Source organism: Sinohyriopsis cumingii, chromosome 5 (assembly GCF_028554795.1).
Source record: "Sinohyriopsis cumingii isolate HCF-2022 chromosome 5, ASM2855479v2, whole genome shotgun sequence".
NCBI lineage: Eukaryota > Metazoa > Mollusca > Bivalvia > Unionida > Unionidae > Sinohyriopsis > Sinohyriopsis cumingii.
Genome location: NC_142965.1, coordinates 12,321,667 through 12,345,934, shown reverse-complemented (window position 1 = coordinate 12,345,934; position 24,268 = coordinate 12,321,667). Strand labels below are relative to the sequence as shown.

At 34.5% G+C, this 24,268-nt stretch overlaps 2 protein-coding genes across 5 annotated transcripts in view; one reads left to right on the top strand and one right to left on the bottom strand.

The window, feature by feature from the left end:
• Positions 1-24,268, top strand: part of LOC149798644 (FERM, ARHGEF and pleckstrin domain-containing protein 2-like) — a 290,202-nt gene that overhangs the window by 108,004 nt on the left and 157,930 nt on the right. For all 4 annotated transcript variants that reach the window (XR_016421008.1, XM_089957482.1, XM_089957479.1 and 1 more), the window contains one exon: positions 6,876-7,048. Coding sequence is in view for 3 of the 4 variants with exons in the window: in XM_089957482.1 (XP_089813608.1) it covers positions 6,974-7,048 (75 nt within the window). In the remaining variant the exon portion in view is untranslated. The remainder of the gene's footprint in view (positions 1-6,875; positions 7,049-24,268) is intronic.
• LOC149798645 (uncharacterized) lies at positions 16,341-23,463 on the bottom strand. Its single transcript, XM_089957037.1, has 3 exons — positions 23,364-23,463; positions 22,778-22,950; positions 16,341-17,805 (listed from the first exon to the last, which is right to left on the bottom strand). Exons 2-3 carry the CDS (start codon positions 22,888-22,890, stop codon positions 16,341-16,343), a joined length of 1,578 nt encoding a protein of 525 aa, XP_089813163.1. The 5' UTR covers positions 22,891-22,950; positions 23,364-23,463.

The following is a 24,268-nucleotide window of genomic DNA, read 5'->3' as shown; positions in this document are numbered from 1 at the left end:
TGTTTCCTACTCGAATTTCAGATGAAAATGACAAAAACCTCCAGGGGTTAATGTGTTAACCATTGTGTCATTAAGTATTTTGGTATATAATGGGGTCAGTAGTTATGGACCTCAACCATTGTGTCATTAAGCATTTTGGTATATAATTGAGGTCATTAGTTATGGACTTCAACCATGTCATTAAGCATTTGGGTATATAATTGAGGTCATTTAGTTATGGACCTCAGCCACTGTGTCATTAAGCATTTTGGTATATAATGGGGTCATTAGTTATGGACCCTAATCACTGTCATTAAGCATTTTGGTATGTAATGGGGTCAGTAGTTATGGACCTCAACCATTGTGTCATTAAGCATTTTGGTATATAATGGGGTCAGTAGTTATGGACCCTAATCACTGTCATTAAGCATTTTGGTATGTAATGGGGTCAGTAGTTATGGACCTCAACCATTGTGTCATTAGGCATTTTGGTATGTAATGGGGTCAGTAGTTATGGACCTCAGCCACTGTGTCATTAAGCATTTTGGTATATAATGGGGTCATTAGTTATGGACCCTAATCACTGTCATTAAGCATTTTGGTATGTAATGGGGTCAGTAGTTATGGACCTCAACCATTGTGTCATTAAGCATTTTGGTATGTAATGGGGTCAGTAGTTATGGACCCTAATCACTGTCATTAAGCATTTTAGTATGTAATGGGGTCAGTAGTTATGGACCTCAACCATTATGTCATTAAGCATTTTGGTATGTAATGGGGTCAGTAGTTATGGACCTCAACCACTGTGTCATTAAGCATTTTGGTATGTAATGGGGTCATTAGTTATGGACCCTAATCACTGTCATTAAGCATTTTGGTATATAATGGAGTCAGTATTTATGGACCTCAACCATTGTGTCATTAAGCATTTTGGTATGTAATGGGGTCAGTAGTTATGGACCTCAACCATTGTGTCATTAAGCATTTTGGTATTGTTATGTGTTTAGGCTCAAATAAACAGTAACACAGAAAGAGTGAAAACAACAAGCTTTTTAAAATTTAACAAATAATTTATTTCCCTGGAGAAATTCTGTAAAAATGAAAAAAGGAGAAGAACTTACGGTTTCAATAATCAAATCCAAAAATAATCTAAGAATAATCCACATATTAAATTGCAAAAGTCCAAGTAATAAATGTTCTAATAATTTAAAGTTCGAATCCTGATGGAAAATCCAAGATGGATGACGATGATGTATGCTGTAGTCAGTACTTAGTCTGCTTATCTACAGTTCCTTGTAGAAATACAGATAATGGTACTCCAGTGTTGGAAATCCAAATTAAATTTGTAAGCAATGTCTTTCCAAAATTTATGTGTGAGCACTCCTCAAAATATTTCCAGAGAAAAAAGAATTAATCCTTCTGAATTCCAATGGATCTGAAGAAAATTATAACTCAAAATCAGGCTACAACAAAATAACTTGACGTCAGTGTAAAAAACCCATAACTGAGAAATCTCTCTATATGCATCTCTATTAAAACTAACAAATGCGCAGTAATGGAAAAGCCGGAATTGTGAAATTGAAAGGGGGGGATCACGTGATCGTGTTTATGACCCTGACAAAAGCCAATCATTTTAAGATAAAATAGAACTTGTTTACGAAGGTTGCTACAAATTCTGAAACAAGGTCAGGGTTTAGATCATCACCTGGTGTTTATGAAAGAATGATTCAGGTCAACTTATTTTCTGGAAAAATATAGTCTCCAGTGAATAAATTTACATTGTATTAGCATATAATAGAATAAAAAATTTAAACATGACAAACAATTAAATTAAAATAAATATGAATTAAATCAGATATATGTAACAGTATATAATGGGGTCATTAGTTATGGACCTCAACCACTATGTCATTAAGCATTTTGGTATATAATGAGGTCAATAGTTATGGACCCTAATCACTGTCATTAAGCAGTTTGGTATATAATGGGGGTCAGTAGTTATGGACCCCAACTGCTGTGTCATTAAACAGTTTGGTATATAATGGGGTCAGTAGTTATGGACCCTAATCACTGTCATTAAGCAGTTTGGTATATAATGGGGTCAGTAGTTATGGACCCTAACCGCTGTGTCATTAAACAGTTTGGTATATAATGGGGTCAGTAGTTATGGACCCTAATCACTGTCATTAAGCAGTTTGGTATATAATGGGGTCAGTAGTTATGGACCCTAATCACTGTCATTAAACAGTTTGGTATATAATGGGGTCAGTAGTTATGGACCCCAACTGCTGTGTCATTAAACAGTTTGGTATATAATGGGGTCAGTAGTTATGGACCCTAATCACTGTCATTAAGCAGTTTGGTATATAATGGGGTCATTAGTTATGGACCCCAACTGCTGTGTCATTAAACAGTTTGGTATATAATGGGGTCAATAGTTATGGACCACAAATACTGTGTGAATAAGCAGTTTGGTATATAGAGGGTCAGTAGTTATCCACTCCAACTGCTGTGTCATTAAGTACTTCGGTATATAATGGGATGAGTAGTTATGGACCCAAATCACTGTCATTATGCATGTTTGGTATATAATGGGGTCAGTAGTTATGGACCCCAACTGCTGTGTCATTAAACAGATCAGTATATAGTGTGGTTAGTACATTAGTTATGGACCCCAACAGCTGTGTCCTTAAACAGTTTGATATATAATGGGGTCAATAGTTATAGGCCACAAGTACTGTGTCAATAAGCAGTATATTATATAATCGGGTTGATAGTTACTAACCCTAACTACTGTGCCACTATGAGGCAGAGCTGTATCTTAATTTGGTTGTGTCAGTCGCTGATATTGTGACAAGACGACAGTAAGATAATGATTGTTACAGTATTTTCTTTGTTTACCCTGTTTCTTTTGAACAATATCTTGAATTATTGCTTTTCACTGGTTTGAAAGAATACATTTTTTAAAAATTTAATATGAAGCTGTTTTTAATATGTCCCCACTAAAATAGTGGTAATGCATTTTGTGTCCCTCTCATCTATGACACTTAAATTAAGTCTTCAATTTGTTAGGTCATTTTTCAAAAAATAGTGGGGCATCTGTGTTCAGTCAACACATTTCTGGTTATAAATGAATCATGTACATCAAAATGTGTTTGTTTATGATGGAGATACTGTGTGGTAGCAGTATAGCTTGCTTCAGGGATTTCCTTATCAGTCAGGAGCTGGGTGTAATTTACATGGCCACTTTTACTTTACACCCAGCTACTTTTGATATAAAAGAAAACATGTATCCCCATTGGCAACTCCAACTTTAAATCTAATGGAAGGCTTTGTTACTTGGTCCAGTGAGTGCATCACAAAACCTAGTAACTAATTGACAGAGTTCTAGATAAGGATTTAATAATTATGAATTTAACTCCCTGCTGTGGCGTGACAGGTTTGTTATGCCGTCACTGTGGTAGGTGTGGGGTGGGGTGCTTCCAATATTTTATTTAAATTATTATAAAAGTCCCTCCCAGGCTCAATTTTGGTTGGAAGTTAAATTAGTGAAAGATAGATGTAAAGCTCCGAGCCCCCATTCATCAGTGCAGACAGTTAAATGATTGAATATACAAAAAAGTGAAATTCAACTAATAACAATTTAATGACAATTCAATAATCAAACGATCAGCATTTCCCAGGTACTCTCCTTCTTCTTGACCCTGTGATAGCCTATTGCATAATTTGATTTGTAGTGAGAGATAGCTTTCCACCTGTCCTTGTATTCTACTCATCTGTGTATTCTTCTCTACTATTCCTCCAATTCCTCTCCTCTTCCTCCTGACTTCCTCCAAATTCCTCCTCCTCGACATCTCTATACCTCTCCTCCTTTTCCACTTTCTTCTTGACTCCTTTTCCTCCTCCTCCTCCTCGACTCTATACCGACTAGACTTGTCGACTCAACTGCTCTGCTGGTCTTACTTCCGTCTCCCCTCTTAGAGACTTTGGACTCACTGAACCAGAAGTACTGTCCTCCAAAAAGCTTCCTGTGAAAACACATGGACAGTACAATATTTTCCTTATCCCTCTCATCTCACACTACACCCAGCCTATCATCAGATAACAGCTATTAAATTCTTCGGTCATACATCCATTCACATCGAAATGCTCATATGTCCTTGTATGGTAAAACAAGGTTTAATAAAAACATGGTATCAGTTACTTCTCATACATACATCAATAAATTGCATCACATCAGTACATATTCCTAATCCCATTATACTAAACAACATCACAACAATCAGACACATTTCTTTACATTGCAGCTCATACAGAGTACACAAATATTCAAATATCCATGCTCTGATATATCTTTACATCCGTATTAACTAATCTTACACACTTCAACCATTTTCCAAATTCAAAATTCAAGCATGTGTAAAATCTAACATATCACATAAATAAATGCACTAGTTTACTACAAAGGAACCTATTTGCAAATTACAAAATTAATTCTGACCACAAGCTAACAATCTACATAATTCTCTACATACTCAATTCTCAAATACGCATGTAAATTAAACACTACAAAGGTAATTCTATGTACTAAACGATCCTAGTAATTAAGTATAACATACTATACATAATTACAATAGCAATGCCGTAATATTCTGCAAAAATTGAGGAAATAACTTGCTGACCTTTACGCAACTTTTTCTTTTGTTAAAATCTCTCTAAGTTTTCCCGCCAAAGTACGAATGGCTTTCTCAGAGTAATCCTATTTGCTCAGCAATCTTCCCAGGAGAACAAAATTTTCGCATGCTAGTTTGAAGTTATAATTCGGATTGAAATGGTTATCACACCAAACATCTCGATTCCAACTGGATGTCGCTTTGATTTGATCCAATCAAACTTAGCGGACAATGTCCTTCTTGCTGTCTGTCCACATTAGGACGGATTTAGAACACGCCCTGGTCCTCGCGGGTTCCTCTGATCTTTTTAACACATAGGTAGGAAGCCGCTCAATCTAAAGTCTGTGCCGATCCAAGTGTCGGATCTTCTCTTTGGTTACAGTAACCTTACGTAAGAGATTAACTCTAGCCTGCTGCATGTTCAGACATCAAACATGGCTTGTAATAATAATACCTTAGTTTATACACAACTTATGAACTGGGGTTGAGCAAATATGACAGCTGCACTTTTATAAACTTGTTGTGTATTTTGTGAAAACTGCCAAACAAAAGACAGTCATCAAGATCTCTATGATGTGCTGATTTGTCAAACATCCGAGTGATCAAAGCTACTTCAAGGTACGTTGGATTATTCTGGTTTATCTCAGGGATTATTCTCACACATTTAGTAATTACAGTCAAACCTGTCTTAATGGTTGCCTAAGTTCAGCAGTCACCTGGTCACAATGGCCATTCTAATTTACACCCATCAAATTTCCTATATAAATGTCATGTAGTCAGCATTCACCTGTCTTCTGCAGCCAGCAGCCAGATATTTTTTTTAACCAAGCAGTGGTTTTACCCTGCCTTTCATGGTCACTACAGTGTATCAGCAGTGACTGCTCCAAATATGCAAATTAAACTTATTTTGTTTGATGAGCAAGGCATGGTATATATAAAGGTATACATGAATCAATGTTTACATGTTTCATATTACGGTTGCACTTACCGTTACCCACTGAAGAAGGTTTCTGACAAAAGTCAGATTCATCTAGCAGATAACAGGTCAATGCAGTAGTCACTTGATACTACAGAACTGTTATTGACATGTGCTCTATTCTTGATGAGTCTGATTTTCTCCAAGTTTCTGTGACAGATTTCTGGTCTTTGTTCTCTAATAATATGTTGAAAAGTGTGTCCTTTTGTTCTTTTGTAAACTGTTTGTGACTTTAATAGTTTTGTATTTTTGTACAACTTTGGAAATGGGTTTATTGTTGATATCATGTGACTATTGGATCTCGGATAGCATTGACATGTATGTTGTGAGATTTGTGTAGTCATGTGGCTGGAAATTCAGATGGTGAGTAGCTGGTCAAATTTCATCAGTGCCATAGTTGCATCTTGCCTGTCAGTGAAATAAATACATCACAATTATAATACTCTGATTGAACTTATTTTATTAAATTTTATTATTTTTCTTGTTCTTAAATAGCTTAACTTAATACATGTATCTTGGTAGCATACTACTACTGCTAATAATAATACATGTGAAATGATGATAAAACTAATAATAAGAATGCTAATGCCATTCTGTGGATAATACATAAATTTGTCATGAACAAAAGTTTGAGAGCTAAACCTGCCTTCCTTCACCAATATACAAAGACCTCTTTTGCCTTTTCCCAAGGGTGGCTGTGGTAGACAGGTTTGCTTTTTCCCAAGGGTGGCTGTGGTAGACAGATTTGGCTATTATATTTTCAAATGCACAAACATCTGTAGCACAAACCTCTTGGATAGATGTATATCGCTCAAACACACCTTCCATCATCAAACATTGACTGTGTTTATGGCAGGAGCAATATGCATGTATGCTGAAAACTTGAGAATAAATGCATACAATGTTCTGCATAATTTGAGTGCAATACAGAAATCTGTTTTTGTGTTTTTAGTAATTCTGACATCTTAAAATAGAACATGGGTCATTTTTCATTATCAGGAAAATATTGGATCATGTTAGTTGATGCCTTTGCAAACAAAACCACTATATGGGCATATACATGTAACAAGGTAATATTTAACTTGTACACCGTGCAACCTGCACAAATATAGCTTGCTTGTGTGCAGATCTTAATTTATTGTTTAAATTTTGAAAATCACAATATAAATCCTAGCAGCAACAAGGTGACATTTTCATAATACACATGTACATCCATAATATGTGGAAATCACATTTCTTTTTTGCAGTGGCCATGTGATTACAGTCAGGAATGGTTTGGACTATTATTACCCTGTGATCTAAAGAATAACAGTTAAAGGTCAGAAGTCATGAGCTGACACTCAAAATGGACCGGAAGGGAAAACATGTAAACTTGCGTGTAATATTCTTGGATGACCAGGTCCATGCATTCCAAGTACATGTAAGTATCAGAATCCTGAAATTTTAATGGCTATTGCAGGACTTTTTTTCACCCCAGAATTCACGTGCCAGCCAGATATTTATAATATTTAAAGTACAAAAGAAAAACATTCAAAGGAGATAAAAAAATTTGTATTTAAAAAAAGAAATGACATTATGAAATGCATGGTGTCATTTTCAGTTTTGGATTTGCAGATGTTTTATTTAGTGGTAGTATTATCTGTCCATGCTTCACTAATTTTCTCTCAAATAATTCAATTTTTATCAATGACTTTTTTCTTGATGAAAACTGTACCATACATTTTTTGCCAACAAGAGGTTTTTTTTTTTACATCACTTTACTGATTTTAGAAAATGTAAATTATTCATTGACAGCACTTCTCCTGAATAAAGTGTCATATCAGCATTGGGTTTTACTGGAAGACTTCTTATGATGTTAAGTTGCTCACAAATGAAAATGGTACCAATCTGACTTTCACTATAACTGCTACAATGACCAGTTTGTCAATCATGTTAGAGCTACATCTCTTAGATGGTTGGTCATATCAGTATTGTGCCTTCACCAAAAAGACTTCTTTTAATGTCTGGTTTGTCCTGAATGGAAATGGTGCCAATCTGGTATCCAGTATGACCACCATGGCAGCTATCTTGAAAATCCTGTTATTATCACAACTACAAAACAGAAAGCCATACCAATATAGGGTTGTCACAGCTACAAAACAGAAAGCCATACCAACATGGGGCTTCCAGCAAAAGACTTCAGTTGTTATCACTGAAGAATATCAGAGATGGTTTCTACTCTAAGAAGTTAAAAGGAAGAAATAAGTCTTATCTTAAATTCCTGAAAATTCTTTACTGTCATTAGAGCATCAGTTCGTTCAGTGGACATGTTAAAATTAAGAAATAATTGAGCCATCAACTTATTCTGACCTGTCTTCATGTTTTCACTTGGGTGAAGTTATGTTGAAAGTCAGAAGTCATTGTGTGAAGTTTTCAGTGTGAATGTAATTACTATCCATTGAATCTATTTTTAGACAGTCCTAGCATTTAACTGAACAAGTAATTGAGAGTTACTGTCCATTTTTACCTCTTGCATTTCATCGGCACTTAAGAAACATTTTAGTCATACTGAGTTTGAAAATAAAACATTTTAAAATAGCACATACATTCATTTGATTATTAGTCAAATTCCAATAGAAAATTTACAGAAGAATGCTAAAATGTTTAATTAGATTTAGATGCCTTTATGACAGGCACATGATCATGCTGTTAGTTCAAGATTCATGATGCAGATGTAAATCTACCATACAGTACAATCTTTTATGGTACTTTCATGGTTATCCTTTCAGTCAATGGGTCTAGAGGTCTGTAGAATGAATAAATAATAAATGAATAAATAATAATCACAGTGTTTTCAATATTCACATTCATTTGGAATACATGCCATTATTATTGTTATGGGGTGGCAGTGGTGGTGGTGGTGGTTATTGATATCTAGAGTATGATTGACTTAAGTGTTATCACCCAGATTGAGTGAATAATAAAAATAAAAATATGAAATTAATGGATGAAATAAATGGAGATCTGAGCAAAGATATAGAATAAAACAACATGAGCCCTGGTATACAGAATACAACAATTTAATAGATCAACAGAAGTACAGTTGTATAAGACTTTTGAAGGATATACTTCTACTAGAAATAAAATTACCAAAAGTTTTTAAAAGTGCAATTAGCAGTTCCATTTACACAAATATGACAAATTTCATGATAAAATTGAGTGAGCATTTCAGACTTAATTGCCCAGTATGACTTCATTACCTGATCTGATTGCTGGCCACCCTCCAGAATCAGTGTAGCTTGTTGGTTGGAGTCTATTTATACAGTAATCCCCCATTACATCCAGCTACCATAAATAATTGATTGAAAGTAGTCTGCCTTTTGCCTCATTCAGTTAACAAGTAGGCCCCTTCAGTGTGAACTAGTAATCACTATTTTGATTAATGGCAAACACATTTTCATGTACAGTTGACAATAAAAAGCAGTATGGTCCCTATTATGGCTCCAGTGCTAATACACCAATATGTTGGTTAAGAGAAGTCACATCTTAGTTTTACAAATGAATTAACAAAATTCACTTCTTATTTTAACTGCATTACTTGCTAACTAACAATTCATCAGCATAAACATCATACATACATAATAATAACCAATTCCTAGCATACATGATTCATATGACATATAAATGTATAAATTAAAACAATTATCTCTGGACTCCTGTCAAGAAAATAATTAAAAAAATTCTTAGAATACATGAATCATATAACATTCAAGACAAAAGAATTCAAACAATTATCAAAAGATTCGTAATTTTTTTAACATAAAATTAAGACAAATTCAAACAGTTATCTTCAGACTCGTATACATTATTTTTGTAATGAAGCTAAGACATGCTACCTTGCTCTCTTTTCCCCTTTTATAGAATCGTATCTCAACAAGACGAGATCTTCGGATCTTTTTCAGAGAGAATACTTGTTATTCTTCTCAGAGTAAACATTTATTGCCTTCTGCAGATTAACTTTGACAAATTTTGTGGGGTAATTTATTTATAAAACACAAAACATCCAAGAATCAATCAAGCCTACACCAGATAGATTAAAGTACTCTCCCTTACACAGTTCATGGGTTTAATTCAGTGCCAAATCACATACATTAACTTAATATTGCTGTATGTCACAATGGACGTTCCAAACACCTGCAAATTTCATACAGTTACATATATTTGAATAGGAAAATGAGCTATTCCTTTCCGCTCTACTTAAAGAATGGCATTGCTGCTACAGTTAAATGTCAGTTTATCTGTTGTAGCAACAGAGCCCATCTTAAATCCATTTCCACTGGGAAAGAAAAGATGTTGAGTAGTGTGGAAGAATCATTAGGTTTAGTTTGTGACAGATTGAAGCAGTTGCCTTATTAAATCTTAGCTGAAACTGAAATTATTGCTGACATTTTTCTCACTTTGGTTTTGCTTTTTTCCAGAGGGTACATATTAAATGAGGTGAAACATACATGTGCTGTGATCGGTTACTTTTTGAGCTTGACTGAATGAATAAGTGAGGAAAAGATTTAGGAAAATGCTATTTTGCACCTTTGCTTTGAAAAAAACAATACCACAGGTATTGTTAATGTAATGTAACAGGATTACTAGCTTAATGTAACTTATTACTAGTGTAATGTAACTTATTACTAGTATAATGTAACTTATTGCTAGTATAATGTAACTTATTACTAGTGTAATGTAACAGGATTACTAGCTTAATGTAACTGATTACTGGTGTAATGTAACTTATTACTAGTGTAATGTAACTTATTACTAGTATAATGTAACTTGTTACTAGTGTGATGTAACTTATTACTAGTGTAATGTAACTTATTACTAGTGTGATGTAACTTATTACTAGTGTAATGTAACTTATTACTAGTATAATGTAACTTATTACTAGTGTAATGTAACTTATTACTAGTATAATGTAACTTATTACTAGTGTGATGTAACTTATTACTAGTATAATGTAACTTATTACTAGTGTGATGTAACTTATTACTAGTGTAATGTAACTTATTACTAGTGTAATGTAACTTATTACTAGTATAATGTAACTTATTACTAGTGTAATGTAACTTATTACTAGTGTGATGTAACTTATTACTAGTGTAATGTAACTTATTACTAGTGTGATGTAACTTATTACTAGTGTAATCTTAATGTTATGTAACTGCAGATTGCTAGTGTAACATTTTTGAGTTCTTTATAAATGATGATCAGTGGCTCAGTTTCTTTTGAAAATAACGTACAGAAATACTCAGTTCACATTAGGTGAGATATTTATTTGTTTGAAAAGAAATTATTTCAAAGATGAAGGAAAATTACATCAGGAAAACACTAAAAGTTAATGCTAAAGTTTAATGAGCACAATTCTGCAATGGAAAATTCCTCTGTACAGCCCATTCCTGGTACACCAAGAATGGAAATTAACACTGTGCAGCCCATTCCTGGTACACCAAGAATGGAAAATAACACTTTGCAGCCCATTCCTGGTACACCCAGAATGGAAAATTCCATTGTGCAGTCCCATTCTGGTACACCCAGACAAATCTGATAGGGAAAATTCCGCTGTGCATCCCCTTTCTGGTACACTCAAGAATTACACGTGTCAGATTGTCATGGGCAATATTAGGCAACCACTTAAAACCACTTTCTACACATTAAAGATCACCTTTTGTACAAGTCAGGAATACATAAATTGAGTTGTTGGAATTTGATGTTGTGCTATAAAATAGGTATCAAAATAATGAACAGTTTTTGGCACTACATCTGTATTTGCTGCTGTTGACTGTTGCTTTCAAAAGTATTGGTTTTGAAAATCAATAGCCTTTTTTAAAAAATAATCTTGGCTCCAGAAAATACATGTGATTGGTAGAGGTAGAAGAATACTGATAGCTAGGAGAAATTAGGTGTCTTGATAAGCCCCCCCCCCCCTTGTGACTGTTTTATGATTTAACAAAAATTGCTTTGGTTGGCAAATATGATTTCTTTGACTCGTTTTTCATCTTGCATTTACAGAAAGTGAACCATCAATTGTTACCTAAATTCATTCAAAAGAAGACCATGTTATAGAATCACTTGATATTACATTGTCATAGAATAATTGAATAAATACTCCATACAGTTAGTTTAATAATTACTTTAATAATTTGCATTATCCGACACAACTTGCCATAAATCTGAATCTGATCATAATTAGTGAACACCATGCGAAGATGGCAAAGGCTGTAATGTACTTTCTAGTGTGGATCCAGGAGGTATTAAAAAATATTATGAAAATTGATAAGAATGTTAGCTATTATGGTCTCAAATACTATTACCCATTGAATGAAATCCAGTTATGGTGTGCAAAAACTAGGGTCAGGAAACCAGATCCAGTGCCCTGTTTAGCTCAGTGGAATGGGTTATGGATGGCTTGTGAGATGGCCTTTTGTCTAGTGGCCTTCTCTCCATAAACACAAGTTTGTTATTACTACTCTTCAGCTACTTAGAGGAATGCTACGAAACCCTACATACATTCATTCCAAGTTCTGAATGGCCCTCATTGAAAATAGTGATGCTTGAAAATCCGCCATGGTGGCAATATTTAAAACCTTTTTATTGATATTCCTCCTTAATGGTCATATCAACATGGAATTTTCACTGAAAGACTTCTTATGAGATCTGTTGGTCCTAAAAGAAAATGGTACAATGTGACATCCATTATGGCCACCACAACTGCCATCTTGAAAATTTTGCTATTGTTTCTCTTGAACAGAAGGTCAAATCACATTGTTCTAGATGAAAACACTACCAATCTTACATCCAATATGGCCAGCCTGACAGTCATCTTGAAATCATTTTTCTTCAGCAGAAAGACATATGAGCATGACCACCATGACATCTGTCTTGTTAATCTTATTGTCACTTTTGAAGGGAAGTCATATTGACATGGGGGTTTTCAACAGAAGAGTTCATTTGATGTCAAGATAGTCCTAACTAATTTCCACTGTGGTGACTATATTTAAAATCTTGTTGTTTCTACACCTCCAGAATTGGTATTCATAACAATATACTGTTTTTACCAACATATTTCTTTTGATGTCCAGTTGGTCCTACTTGAAACGGGTACCTTGCAAATTTCTAATGTGGTTGCCAGAATGAACATTTGAAAATCTTGTCACAGATTCTCCTGAATGGATAATCATATTGAAATGGGGTTTTAAGTAACCAGAAGTTTCCTAATAGTGTCCAGTTTGTCCTAAATGAAAACTGTACCAATCTTACTGCCAATTTGGCAACCATTGTGGCTAATTTTAAAATGTTATCATTCAAGAATGTCAGAGATGGTTTCAACAGTTAAAAAGAAAAAAGTTTCAACTTGAATTTCTGGAAAACTTCACGTTTTTTTAAACTGTAGAGTATCAGTCTCTTTAAATGTCTCTTGTTCGTTGGGGACAAATTCACTGTCTACAAGATTGATGGTGGACTTATGGATTCTTGTGAGCTAAATGATGTGAAGGTCATCTGATCAAAAATAAATTCTTTCTTTTATGCCCTCTAATATTCCATAAAACTTGCAACCTTATTGGAAAATGTATTTTTAAGATCCTTGTTTTCAAATGATCAGCAGTGTTAAATGTTATGGATCCTGCAATATAAAGGAAAAACTCTTAACACATTAACCCCTAGCGACGACTTTACGGGGCAGGAGGTAGTAGCCTACTGCCAAGCTCTGTAGCATCATGGCCATGCATGATACACTAAAGTGGGTGGTATTATAGAAAGGTAGACAGATGTAGCTCTACAATGATACCAAATAATTTGGAATATCTAGTTGCACTACAAAATGCAGATAGAAAAACCTCATTTTTTGGACCCGATTTTTCTCCACCCAGAATTTGCCTGTGGTTGGAATCCGATTTTGTGTCTGGATTTTAGACTTTTTGGTCTCAGATCTAAGGCAAACCGGTATGAACTGCAGACAGACAGATGAGCCTTTGCAAAAAGTAGGATAAGATGGGCATTTGGAATAAAGAGTGGTCTCCATACAAAAATGATGGCTCCGTTTAGCAAAAAAAAAAGAAGTCCAACTTTTACCCTTCTGCTCATGCGCGAGTCAAATAGCCAACGAAAAGTGATTTTTCTAACACAACTAGGCAGTATGTTATTGAAAGATGAGCGGGGATTTGGTATTTTCGAGTCAGTTTAGAAATAGCTTTCAAAATGTGTTTCCTACTCGATTTTCAGGCAAAAATGACAAAAAGCTCCAGCAGTTAAACTCTTAATACCTATATGGACAGGAAGAGAGCAAGCAAAGAATATTTTAAGGCTGGCCAAAGCTTTGGTTTTACTTTTTTCTAACCTGATCAGCATTAAGGTCAAGAACTGATAATTTGGGACCAATTTCCCCTCCATTTCAAAGAAAATGATTTTTTAAATATGGATGATTAATTTGATTGAACAAGGTATGGTTTGTGAATATTATGCACAATTTTCATGCATACAACTTGTGTATTTTTCTTTTTTAGAAACCAGTTTGAATCAATGCAGTTTTGTATCCAGAAATGGACTGAGTAGCTTGCTCCCTTAACCAACCATTTTTTTTCCTCCCTTGAACACAGCCTGTATAATTGTTCCCATTTATCCAAGTTATGCGCTGTACTATTTAAGGTATACACATTATTTCTAATGGCTCTTGATTTATGGTTGGTTGAATGAACCTTTCGGTAGTCGGGATAGCATACTTCCAGATCAAGTCTGATGTTTGACAACTTGTAAATCGAAATGAAACCCTTACCTTCTGTTACAGTTGTGAATTACTGAGCTTCATTGGCAGATAATTGAATGGTCCAACAATATCCAGGAACCAATATGTTGCAGCTTTGCTTGTTTTGTAATGATTGTTGAAATCATGTGACTGGAGTGTTTGTGGATCTGTCATGTGATGAATATTCTGTTTCGTGACTATTATCATGGCTCAATACTGCATCAGATCACTAAAAATTAGTGTTATGAGCAATTTAGGATACATTGTCACATGGCCAAAATAGCCATTTTATATGGGCATCGGTTTGATTACTTGATATTGACGGATTAGTTGATTATCTGCTCTTGGAGTCCAGAACTTCAAATGGTGGCACTAGGTGGAGTTGTGTTTTCCAGATGGATTCACTGGTTGTCTTATATCAGATTTGATTTGGAAATATCCTGTACACACACCAAAAGGCACCTTTAACTAAGTGTAACTCAAGTATTCAGAGAAATACAGGTGTGTTAAAGCAAGTAATTGTGCATATTTGCATACAAATCTATCTGCAATACATTGCATTGTTTTATGAATAGAGGGGTCAGATCTCAAACCACATAAAACACCAATTTAGGTTTGGGAGCTGATTTTGTAGACTGTATTTAATTTTTTTTTAATTGTTTTTTTTTTTTTTGCATGTTGAATTCTTTTGAATTAGGGAAGTAAATGATGGCTGAATAAATATTTAATTGACATGTCTGTGTTGATCAGAGGTAACATCATTAATTGTGGCTGGTGAATTTGATTAAGATAAGGAAGACTGAGTTGTCTACCTTATTTTGAATACATACTGCTTAATATTTCATGCAAGTTTAAACATTTTTCTTCCGTTTGTTTTTTCTGGGCTCTAAATTATTTACTGCTAATTATAAAATGTTTAAAATTCTTATAATTTTAAAAATGGAATGGACAATAAATTGTGCAAAGCAGCATGGTATAGTAATATTATGTTGCCAATTGCATGCAGTGTATCATGAACATTGTAAATATCCTTAATGAGACCTCTCTCTCTGTGATAAACCAATTTTCCAGGGGACACAAATTTATTTGCCAGATGTGGGTACAAGTAGATTTTTTGTGGTGTATGGTTAGGAGAACTTCAGAAACTGGATTGGTGGATAACACCTTGGATAGATTGCCATGTGCCTGTGCACTTACCTGAACTTTAAATCTGTGACTACCTTGGGGCAGAAGAAGCCATTAATTATACTGTGTTTGGGTCTATTCCACATGGCACATACAGACACCTACAGTTACTGTGAGGATCAAGCCATCTGAGGTTCCTTAGCCATTAGTCAGAGTTTCCTCTGACCCTTGACATGTAGATTGCGAGAGTTTTGTAGTCACATGACTATGAATGCAATTGGCCAGATCCAGGTCAGATTTCAGCAGTGATGTACTTTCGTCTCGTCTGTCAGTGGATTAAAGACATAACGAGTGCTATGCTCACGATTTTTGAGAAAATAAATCAAATTCCTATCGATTTCGTGCAGGTATATCTCATTGAAAGGTCATTTAAGTTTGCTGGGCTGGCTTGTAAGGGGCTACCCATGCCGACACCAAATGGTATCGGCGAATTCCAACTTTTTGATAGGGAATGGACTCTGACCCTTCACCCCAACATAAATGTCCAAATATCAAAAATGGGGTGGCAGGGGTCAGAAGAAACTTGGACTACCTAGCCATATGTATTAGAAATTTTTAATAAATTTAATTTGTGTGACCAGCTAACAGATTGCACAGTTGTAATTTTGTGGAGTGAAACTAAATACAAATCACTTTTTCAAATTCTGAAATTAGCAAAATTTCAATTCTTAAATTTCTCCAAACATGGTATCAGAGAAGAAGTATTAAAATAAAAATAAAAATGGCAACGAAGAAATGAATGAATATTTTATCATCACAAATCGTAATATTGACCTAACTCTGAAAGTATAAGTTTTAGGGCATCATTGGATTCTGTAATTGTACTATCAGGGATGCTGTACTGCAGCCAATGTGCAGCTCGCTTTAAGTTGAGATGCATTGATTCAATTTTATCCCTTGTCACAGAGCGAAGAATCTCTAACACATTGCCACCTTCCTCAATAGATTGCTCTGGAATGGTGAACATGAATTTTGTATAATTTAATAATCTATCAAAAGGATATCGGAGAGGAAATTCGCTTTGAAATGTCACTGGAATGCAACCACTTACAACAGCATCGTAAAAGGATTTTCTTGTTGGCGAATCACCCGGAGGTTGTAGGCAGAATATCGCATGCTGCATCCACTCGATTGTTGTTGAGCGATGGTTTCTGTTGCACTCATCAGTGTATAACATAACCATTTCATGATTGATTTTCCGATCATTATTTTTTCCAATATATATAGGATAGCTAAGCTCGGTTTTATTTTGAAATTGGTCCATTATTTTTGCTCGAAAGCTATTGCTTCGTCTTCTACCAGCTGCGAGGAAGAGAAAGATGTTACGGTTTTCCAGAGTTGGTGTATATAAATAAATTTTTGTAGAATTTATATCTGGCTGGACGCCTTTATTATCCATAAATGCTGGGTTGTGTTGTACAAAGTTGTTTTCAATGAGGTGTACGTAAGATGGATAGGGTGCAACTATATATCCTCCCGAAGTTTTATGAAATTTTGCCCAGTTTGGATCCTGTTCTTCTTCTATACCTATGAATGTAATATTTTTTGTATATATATGTTGTAAATAAGGGCAGTCCTGAGAACTCTGTTCACGTTGTATTTTGCTCAAAGTTGAAAAATGTGGCTTTCCAGACAGAAAATATGGCTGCATTTTTAAAAAAGTGAAAAGATCTTCAACTATTTTGCTTACACTTTCTGTGCTGACTTGTGAACAAAGGCACTGTAATCCAATATAAGCTGGAATATAAAAAATGTCAGCCTTTCTAGGATCATTCGTTATATATGGGCTGTGTTGTAATTTATGATGAATTAGCACCTCCAAGGCAAACATATGGCTGTCTCTCACAGACATATCATATAGGTCTTCAAAACTTTTGTTTTTGGGTGCATCTATCCTATAAATTTCTGATCCCATTCCACAATATTCCAGGTCATAACAATATGAGAATTCTTTTCCTCTCATACATTCCTTCACATCGACATTAAACTTCTTTGGCAGGTCATAAATGTAGATTTTGAATGGTGTCAGAATATTGGATGGATCCCCTTTTGGTAAGCACATTTTAGTTATCTCCATTGTCGTGTTGGGTCTCCTTTTAACTTCCCCTGTCATGAATGTTCTCTGCAGAGTTATCTCAGTTGTATTTAACTTCCTTGCCAAAGGCGAGTGAGTCACTAATTTGGTCCATATTGTGGTCTTGGAATGATCAAATTTAAACCTGTTTAACATTGTAAAAAAAAAAATACAGGTAAAATTGTCAAGCATGAATTTATTAAAACTGAAATAACAAAAATTCTCCTTGTAAAGATACTAAGGCTGAAAATGAAACTGTATCACCAGAGACTATTTCTGCCCATTTTATTAATTATCTAATTAGGTAAATGAATAATTATAATTTAGGTATTAAAATAAGACTCATAAGTTTGGTTTGTTTCTTAAATATCAATATTTGCAAAATTCGAAAAATATAAAGTTCTGTATAAAATAGCTGAGTAGAATTTTTAAAAGCATTTTAATGAATTTGTGGTGAGTGAAAAATTAGAGGATATAAAGATTTCAGACAATAGTTTTTACACCATGTTTATTTAATTTTGTTCATGCAAGGACAACAATTATTAAATTCTGAATATATATATATATATATATATATATATATATATATATATATATATATATATATATATATATGAGAAAAATTTAAAGAATATTATTCAGTTTTGTTTTTAAGAATTCATTCAAGTTAAAATTAAAATTATCTTAGTGGACATTCCCATAGAATAGACACATCATTAGGGACAGCAGTTGTAGTTTCATTCTCTTTTATTTCTTTCCATTTTTTCACCTCTCTATAAAGGTTGGTTGGTTGCCATTTCACATCACATCACAGGTATTTCCTGCCAAGTCAATGGGAGTAAAGTGACTGGCAGAGATGTACACCATGACAGATGACCATGGCCAATCCAGATTGGATATTACTTACAACCATTGGAATACAAACAAGCATGGGATTCTTAACTCTTAACCGCTATGGCTTTCTATGAAGGGCACATTTTTATGGGTTCTGGAATGACCTTTGTTTTTAGGTCTGCAGTCAGATTGAGAACATTGGTAAATACAGGTCCTGATTATTTTCTTGGGCAGGTGAAGCATAACTTAGACTATTGTTGAAAATATTAATCCATCATACATTGGTGAGTTATTGTACATGTACATGCAAAGAGCAATCTAAATTTGGTCTTGACCTGATCTTCAGGCATAGACTGAATCCTATTCAATTCATTTAGACACACACACATGGGAAGAGTTTATAATATGGTTTGTTGTTTGTTGTCCATCTATCCATTAGCACAGATTTGTTGTCACTACTCCTCCTAAATGCCTTGGAGCATTGCCATGAGCCTTTACACATATTTCATCCCATGGTTATGTTGGTTTTAGTTGAAAAAAGTGTTGATATGATATTAATATGTCACTAAGGTAGCCATATTGAAAATCTTATCACCGGATGGTCATACGAACTTTGGGGTTTACAAACGCTTATGATGTCAAGTTAGTCCTAAATGAAAATTATGCCCCTGACATCCAATATGGCTGCCATGACATCTTGAAAATTTTGTTATATTACTCCTCCTGAATGGACAGTCATATCAACATGAGGTTTTCACTAAAAGACTTTATATGAAATGCAGTTAGTCCTTGATAAAAATGGCACTGATCTGAGGTCCAATATGGCTACTAGACCCAGCCTCCAGTGATAAGGCTGTGGCATCCGGAGTATCAGTTCAAGCAGTGGATTAATGGAACTGGATCAAATGCATCAGTAGCAGAATGCGGTAGTACAGTTAATAGCATTGCCATGATCTTAGCATGCATCCTGTCTCTATATTCCAAATTTGTAGATGAAATTTCCTCTCTATCCCTAAAGGCCAACTGATCAAATGGACTGACTACTCTGTTTTGCTCCAGTCCATTGTGACATTCGCTGTCATTGGGCTGATGTCCATTTTGCACACTGTCACTACTCCCAAATAAATGGCTATATCAAAATGGAATTTTCACCACTTGACTTCTTATGACACCTATTTGGTCCTAAATGAAAATGGTGCCAGTCACATATTTACAATATGCCTGCCATGATGGCTGGTATGAAAATCTTGTCAATATTCCCACTGAATAGAGGATCATTATTAAGGCTGGGATTTTGAGCAAATGGCTTCTAATTACGTCTACTTTGTCTTAAATGAAAATGGTGCCAATCCGACATCCACCACAGCAGCTAATTTGAAAAGTTTGTTATCACTGAAGAATATCAGTTTTAACATGGAGCAGTTTAAGGGAAGAAATGGTCTTATCTTGAATTCTAGGTTTGTAGACATTAGTGCTTACATTTTAAAAGTAAAACATTACACACCACAGTTACTTCTTAATTGAAGTTAGCAGTCAAAATCGGGTGCTTCATGACATATTGGAGTTAAATGCCTCTGGTATGTTCCATACAGATTCGTATGCAGCAGAATTGCACATTTTAATGAACATATGACATCAGACCCACAAATCATGCACCATTATCAACTGATGTTTGGACTAATGATTTCTTGCACTGTGTAGGCTAATAGGTAGGATAGAAGGCAGAATCATTTCAGCCCACTGTAAGATTTAAAATTATGTGCATGTGCTGACAGAATCTGAGTAGGAGTTGAAAGAGCTGATAAAAGTCATTGACATTAAAACAGAAAATCCACTCTGGTATTGCAACCAGTGGCCTGATGTAAAAGTTTTAAGTATTGTATTTAATTTTCCCTAATTCAAGACAAATATTCCAGCTCAGATAGTTGAAAATGGTTTAAGCTGTATGTAGTAGCGCCTTTCTGATGTCACTGCGCTATGGCGAATTAGTCACAAGCAAGAGGGTTTCTTCTTTTTCTACCTTTAATGATGTATGTTGCCCCTAGTTCTTCATGCTGACTCTCTGCACTATGTTTGACCTGGTTATTTAAACAATCCTAGCGGACTTCAGAGAAAACATTCCCTGAAGACCTATTCTAAGCTAATATTCTGGTCTGATTGTGTTAGGTGCAGACCCTTTATCTAACTCTAATCTACATATCAAAATGCACAGAATCTAAATTTTGTAATCCAAAATCAAGCCATATATGTGCTCTCCATACACACTCTTTTCCCACTGATGCTGTGTGTTAGAATTTACAAAAATATTATTTTGAGTATGAAATTACTTGTAAACTTTATCCTCTTGAACAAATTACTTCAAAATTAAACTATAACTACCCAACTCTATTTTAAGCACTTTATACCTACTAAAAGAGATTCAAATTTCCCTTCAAATGGTCACTAATTTTAATGTTTAAGTATTATGGCAAACTTGCTATAATTGATTTTAATTAGCTTTACAAACACATCTTCCAACTGTCCTACTGACTCCTTTGTTTCAATTTCTCTGGACTGTAACTTGACACCATAGCATTTGAATAGCTGCTGGTAACCTAGTATTGACCCCAAATCTCTGCCTCTAAATCTAACAGTGACTGTAGAGTTACTCCTCTATCATAGACATACTGTTATTAAATTTATGTAGAGAATTTAGAAAATTTATACACAAATATATCTTTCCTTCTAAAACTAATATAAATACCATAGCACCTGTAATAACTAAATTTAGCCCTATAATATGTAGACCAAAGCTATGTTTTTGCAACAAGAAGTCATACTGAAAAAATGTCACTCACAAACTAGGTGTTTCACAGTCATAGTTCTCTTGAAATTTTGGAATTTGTGAATGTTTGGCTTTCTTCCTAGCCTCCAGTTTTAAAATCTGCTTTTGAGTAATATAACATTCTGGTAATGTATTCCATTAGTTAGATTATGGAGCTCGTTTAATTAAGCTTAAATCATCAACAAATATGTTGGAAAGTTTTATGTGATTTTGTTAACTATTCCATGCCATTGATACACTATCCTTCTATTGACACCTTAGCGTGCAATACATAGAAGTGTATGCTTGGCTTACGTTAGTGTCTGATATACACTTACAAAAAACAAGAACTATAAAGAAGGGGGAGATCACTCTTTGTATCAGCCCAGCAAGCTGTCAATCAATGATATAGTATGCTATAAACATCCTCCTGACAACTTTACCACTAGTATTAAGTCATCAGCCTCCTATTCAAATGGCTTGGTAAGCAATGCAGCAATAGGTAATGCATTACTACTGTTTAAGTTAACATTAGTTTATCAGTGGGTACAAGTAATTCTAATTAGATAATACTTAGCCTGCTATTATTTCCCAATCTCCTCTTCCTTGGCCACTCTGATGACCTTACAGTTTTGATTCAAGTTAAAGAAGGATGATATTCAGATTGTTGGAAGTGGTCTGAAATATCAGACTGGGATAACGCTTTTTACTTTTGATTCAAGTTAAAGAAGGATGATATTCAGATTGTTGGAAGTGGTCTGAAATATCAGACTGGGATAATGCTTTTTGTTTTTGATTCAAGTTAAAGAAGGATGATATTCAGATTGTTGAAAGTGGTCTGAATATCCGACTGGGATAATGCTTTTTATTCTTGACCTCCAATTACTAATTAGATGATCTTATAATGGGGACTAGCACCAGAAAAGATATAGCAGTGAAATTATAAATAATAGGTAAATGTTGCATGATTACACTTAGTTTTCCCACTCAAAAAGCTACATTTTTTGACCTGCCAGAAAAAAGTCAGAATTTGTGACTGCAAATATAAAAAAATAAAAAAATTTAAATATAAAAATTCTACAATGATATTACATCCAGTGACCCAACCTCAAAGTATTAGTTATCATATCAACTTTCTTCCACTTCCAGATTCATACACTGCTCGTAAGTAGTGGTCCAAGACCTATAAATAACTTGAAATGATGTGCAAGAACCAGTGGGCTGATATAGAAGAGATTATAATGGGTTAGTGGTCAAGGGTTCTAGCCCACTTAGCAGACAAATTTTAAAATTAGATGGTAGCCTGCAGAGCTCTCAAAGAAAGGACTTGGTAGCCTAATGTAAATTTAGGTACCCAGAGTAGGCAAAGTTTACTATTTTTAGCAGCAATACCAATTTCTTGACTTCACTACTTTCATTTTACCTCTGTGTGTGTGTGTGTGTGATGCCACGGATTAAACAAAAACATTTAAATACATACCTAAACTTCAGTTCCTCATTTTCCATCCATGTTATTACAGCGATCAACAGAAGCAATAGAAGACTATAGAGCAAAAGTCTGTGATAGCATAGCTTCACACGAAGTGATGCCATTTTTGTTTGCAAAGTTAAAGATGAAAAACCCAGAATAATATGTGAGCTTGCAGACCCGTCCTGAAATGAAAGGAAATCCAAATACTCCTAAATATCATCAGTCCATTAGTATAAAGTATTCTGAATGAATTCCAATAGTCTTGAATGTGATGATGTACCAAGTCTTGAATGATGACAATGATATAATCCAAAGTAGTATTTTAGTCAGATTTGTTTTTTGTAGAGCCAAAAAATGTGAAAAAATGTAATTTCCACAAAACCTTTTAAAAACAAACTTGTCAGCTGATTTACTTTGAATTAAAAAATTAATATGCTATTTTGAAAGGGAGAAAAGACTGGATTTTGCATACCATGTCCAGGTTTCATGCTATTGAGTGAGTAAAACTGTTGAGCTACATTTCTTGTCGGCAATTAAAACCAATCATTCAAGGCTGTAAAACAGTTTTTAACAGATTTTAAAGTTGTTTACAAACCTATTGTTCCAGAATCATTAACTTCCAGACTCCAGTTCCCATAGTGTATGGATCAAAACATGCCACTGTTGAATGAAATATGAGTAAATATAGGGAGTCAATACATGTACAGATGAGGTGTAGAAATCAATAAGGCCTTGTCGCACCTTATCTTCTCATTCAACAGTCCTTATCTACCTGAAGGAAAGTTCACAGTGAATATAGGACAGGTATCAAGCATCTTCCCCAACCCCAACCCATCCCTACAACATTTGATATTTCCACTATTTGTATTAAGCCCAGTCACACACTTGGGATAAGAAATATTCCGAAATCCAGCCCAAAAAATATACTGTAGATCTTAGAAAACACAAAGTTACAAGATATATCACAATGGACCTAGGAGAGTACCGAGTCCTTGCAAATGTTTCTGTGCCGTAATGAATATTTTTTGTTAGTTTTCTTAGTACGACACTTGATGTACTAGTCCCACAATAGCCTGACTGTCCATCAGTTTCAAGAAATATAGACGTAATGAAGATTTCAAATAGAAAAAATATTGCCAAAAATTATAATTCATTATTTTATTTTTTAAGTCACTCCTTATTTTTTCCATGATTATTGCTTTAACTTCAGAGTTTCTTTATAATCCAAGGGATACTTTTGAGCTATCAGAGCTCAGATTTAATGTTCTTTATGTTTTAGTACATCTGGCGGGACCTTGTCGGTTTGTAGTCCAGCAAGCTGACCTGCGTAGTTTTGTTAGCTTGCCTGGCCATACATATTTAAGGATTAGTTCTTCGTCTGTGATCCATCATGCATTATCAGTTTCCAGTTTCTGTTTGCATCTTCTCAAAAACCAATGTGCACATGATGTTAGAGGAAGCATTCTGGCATTAAAGTCTTTCAAAATGGTTCATTAGATG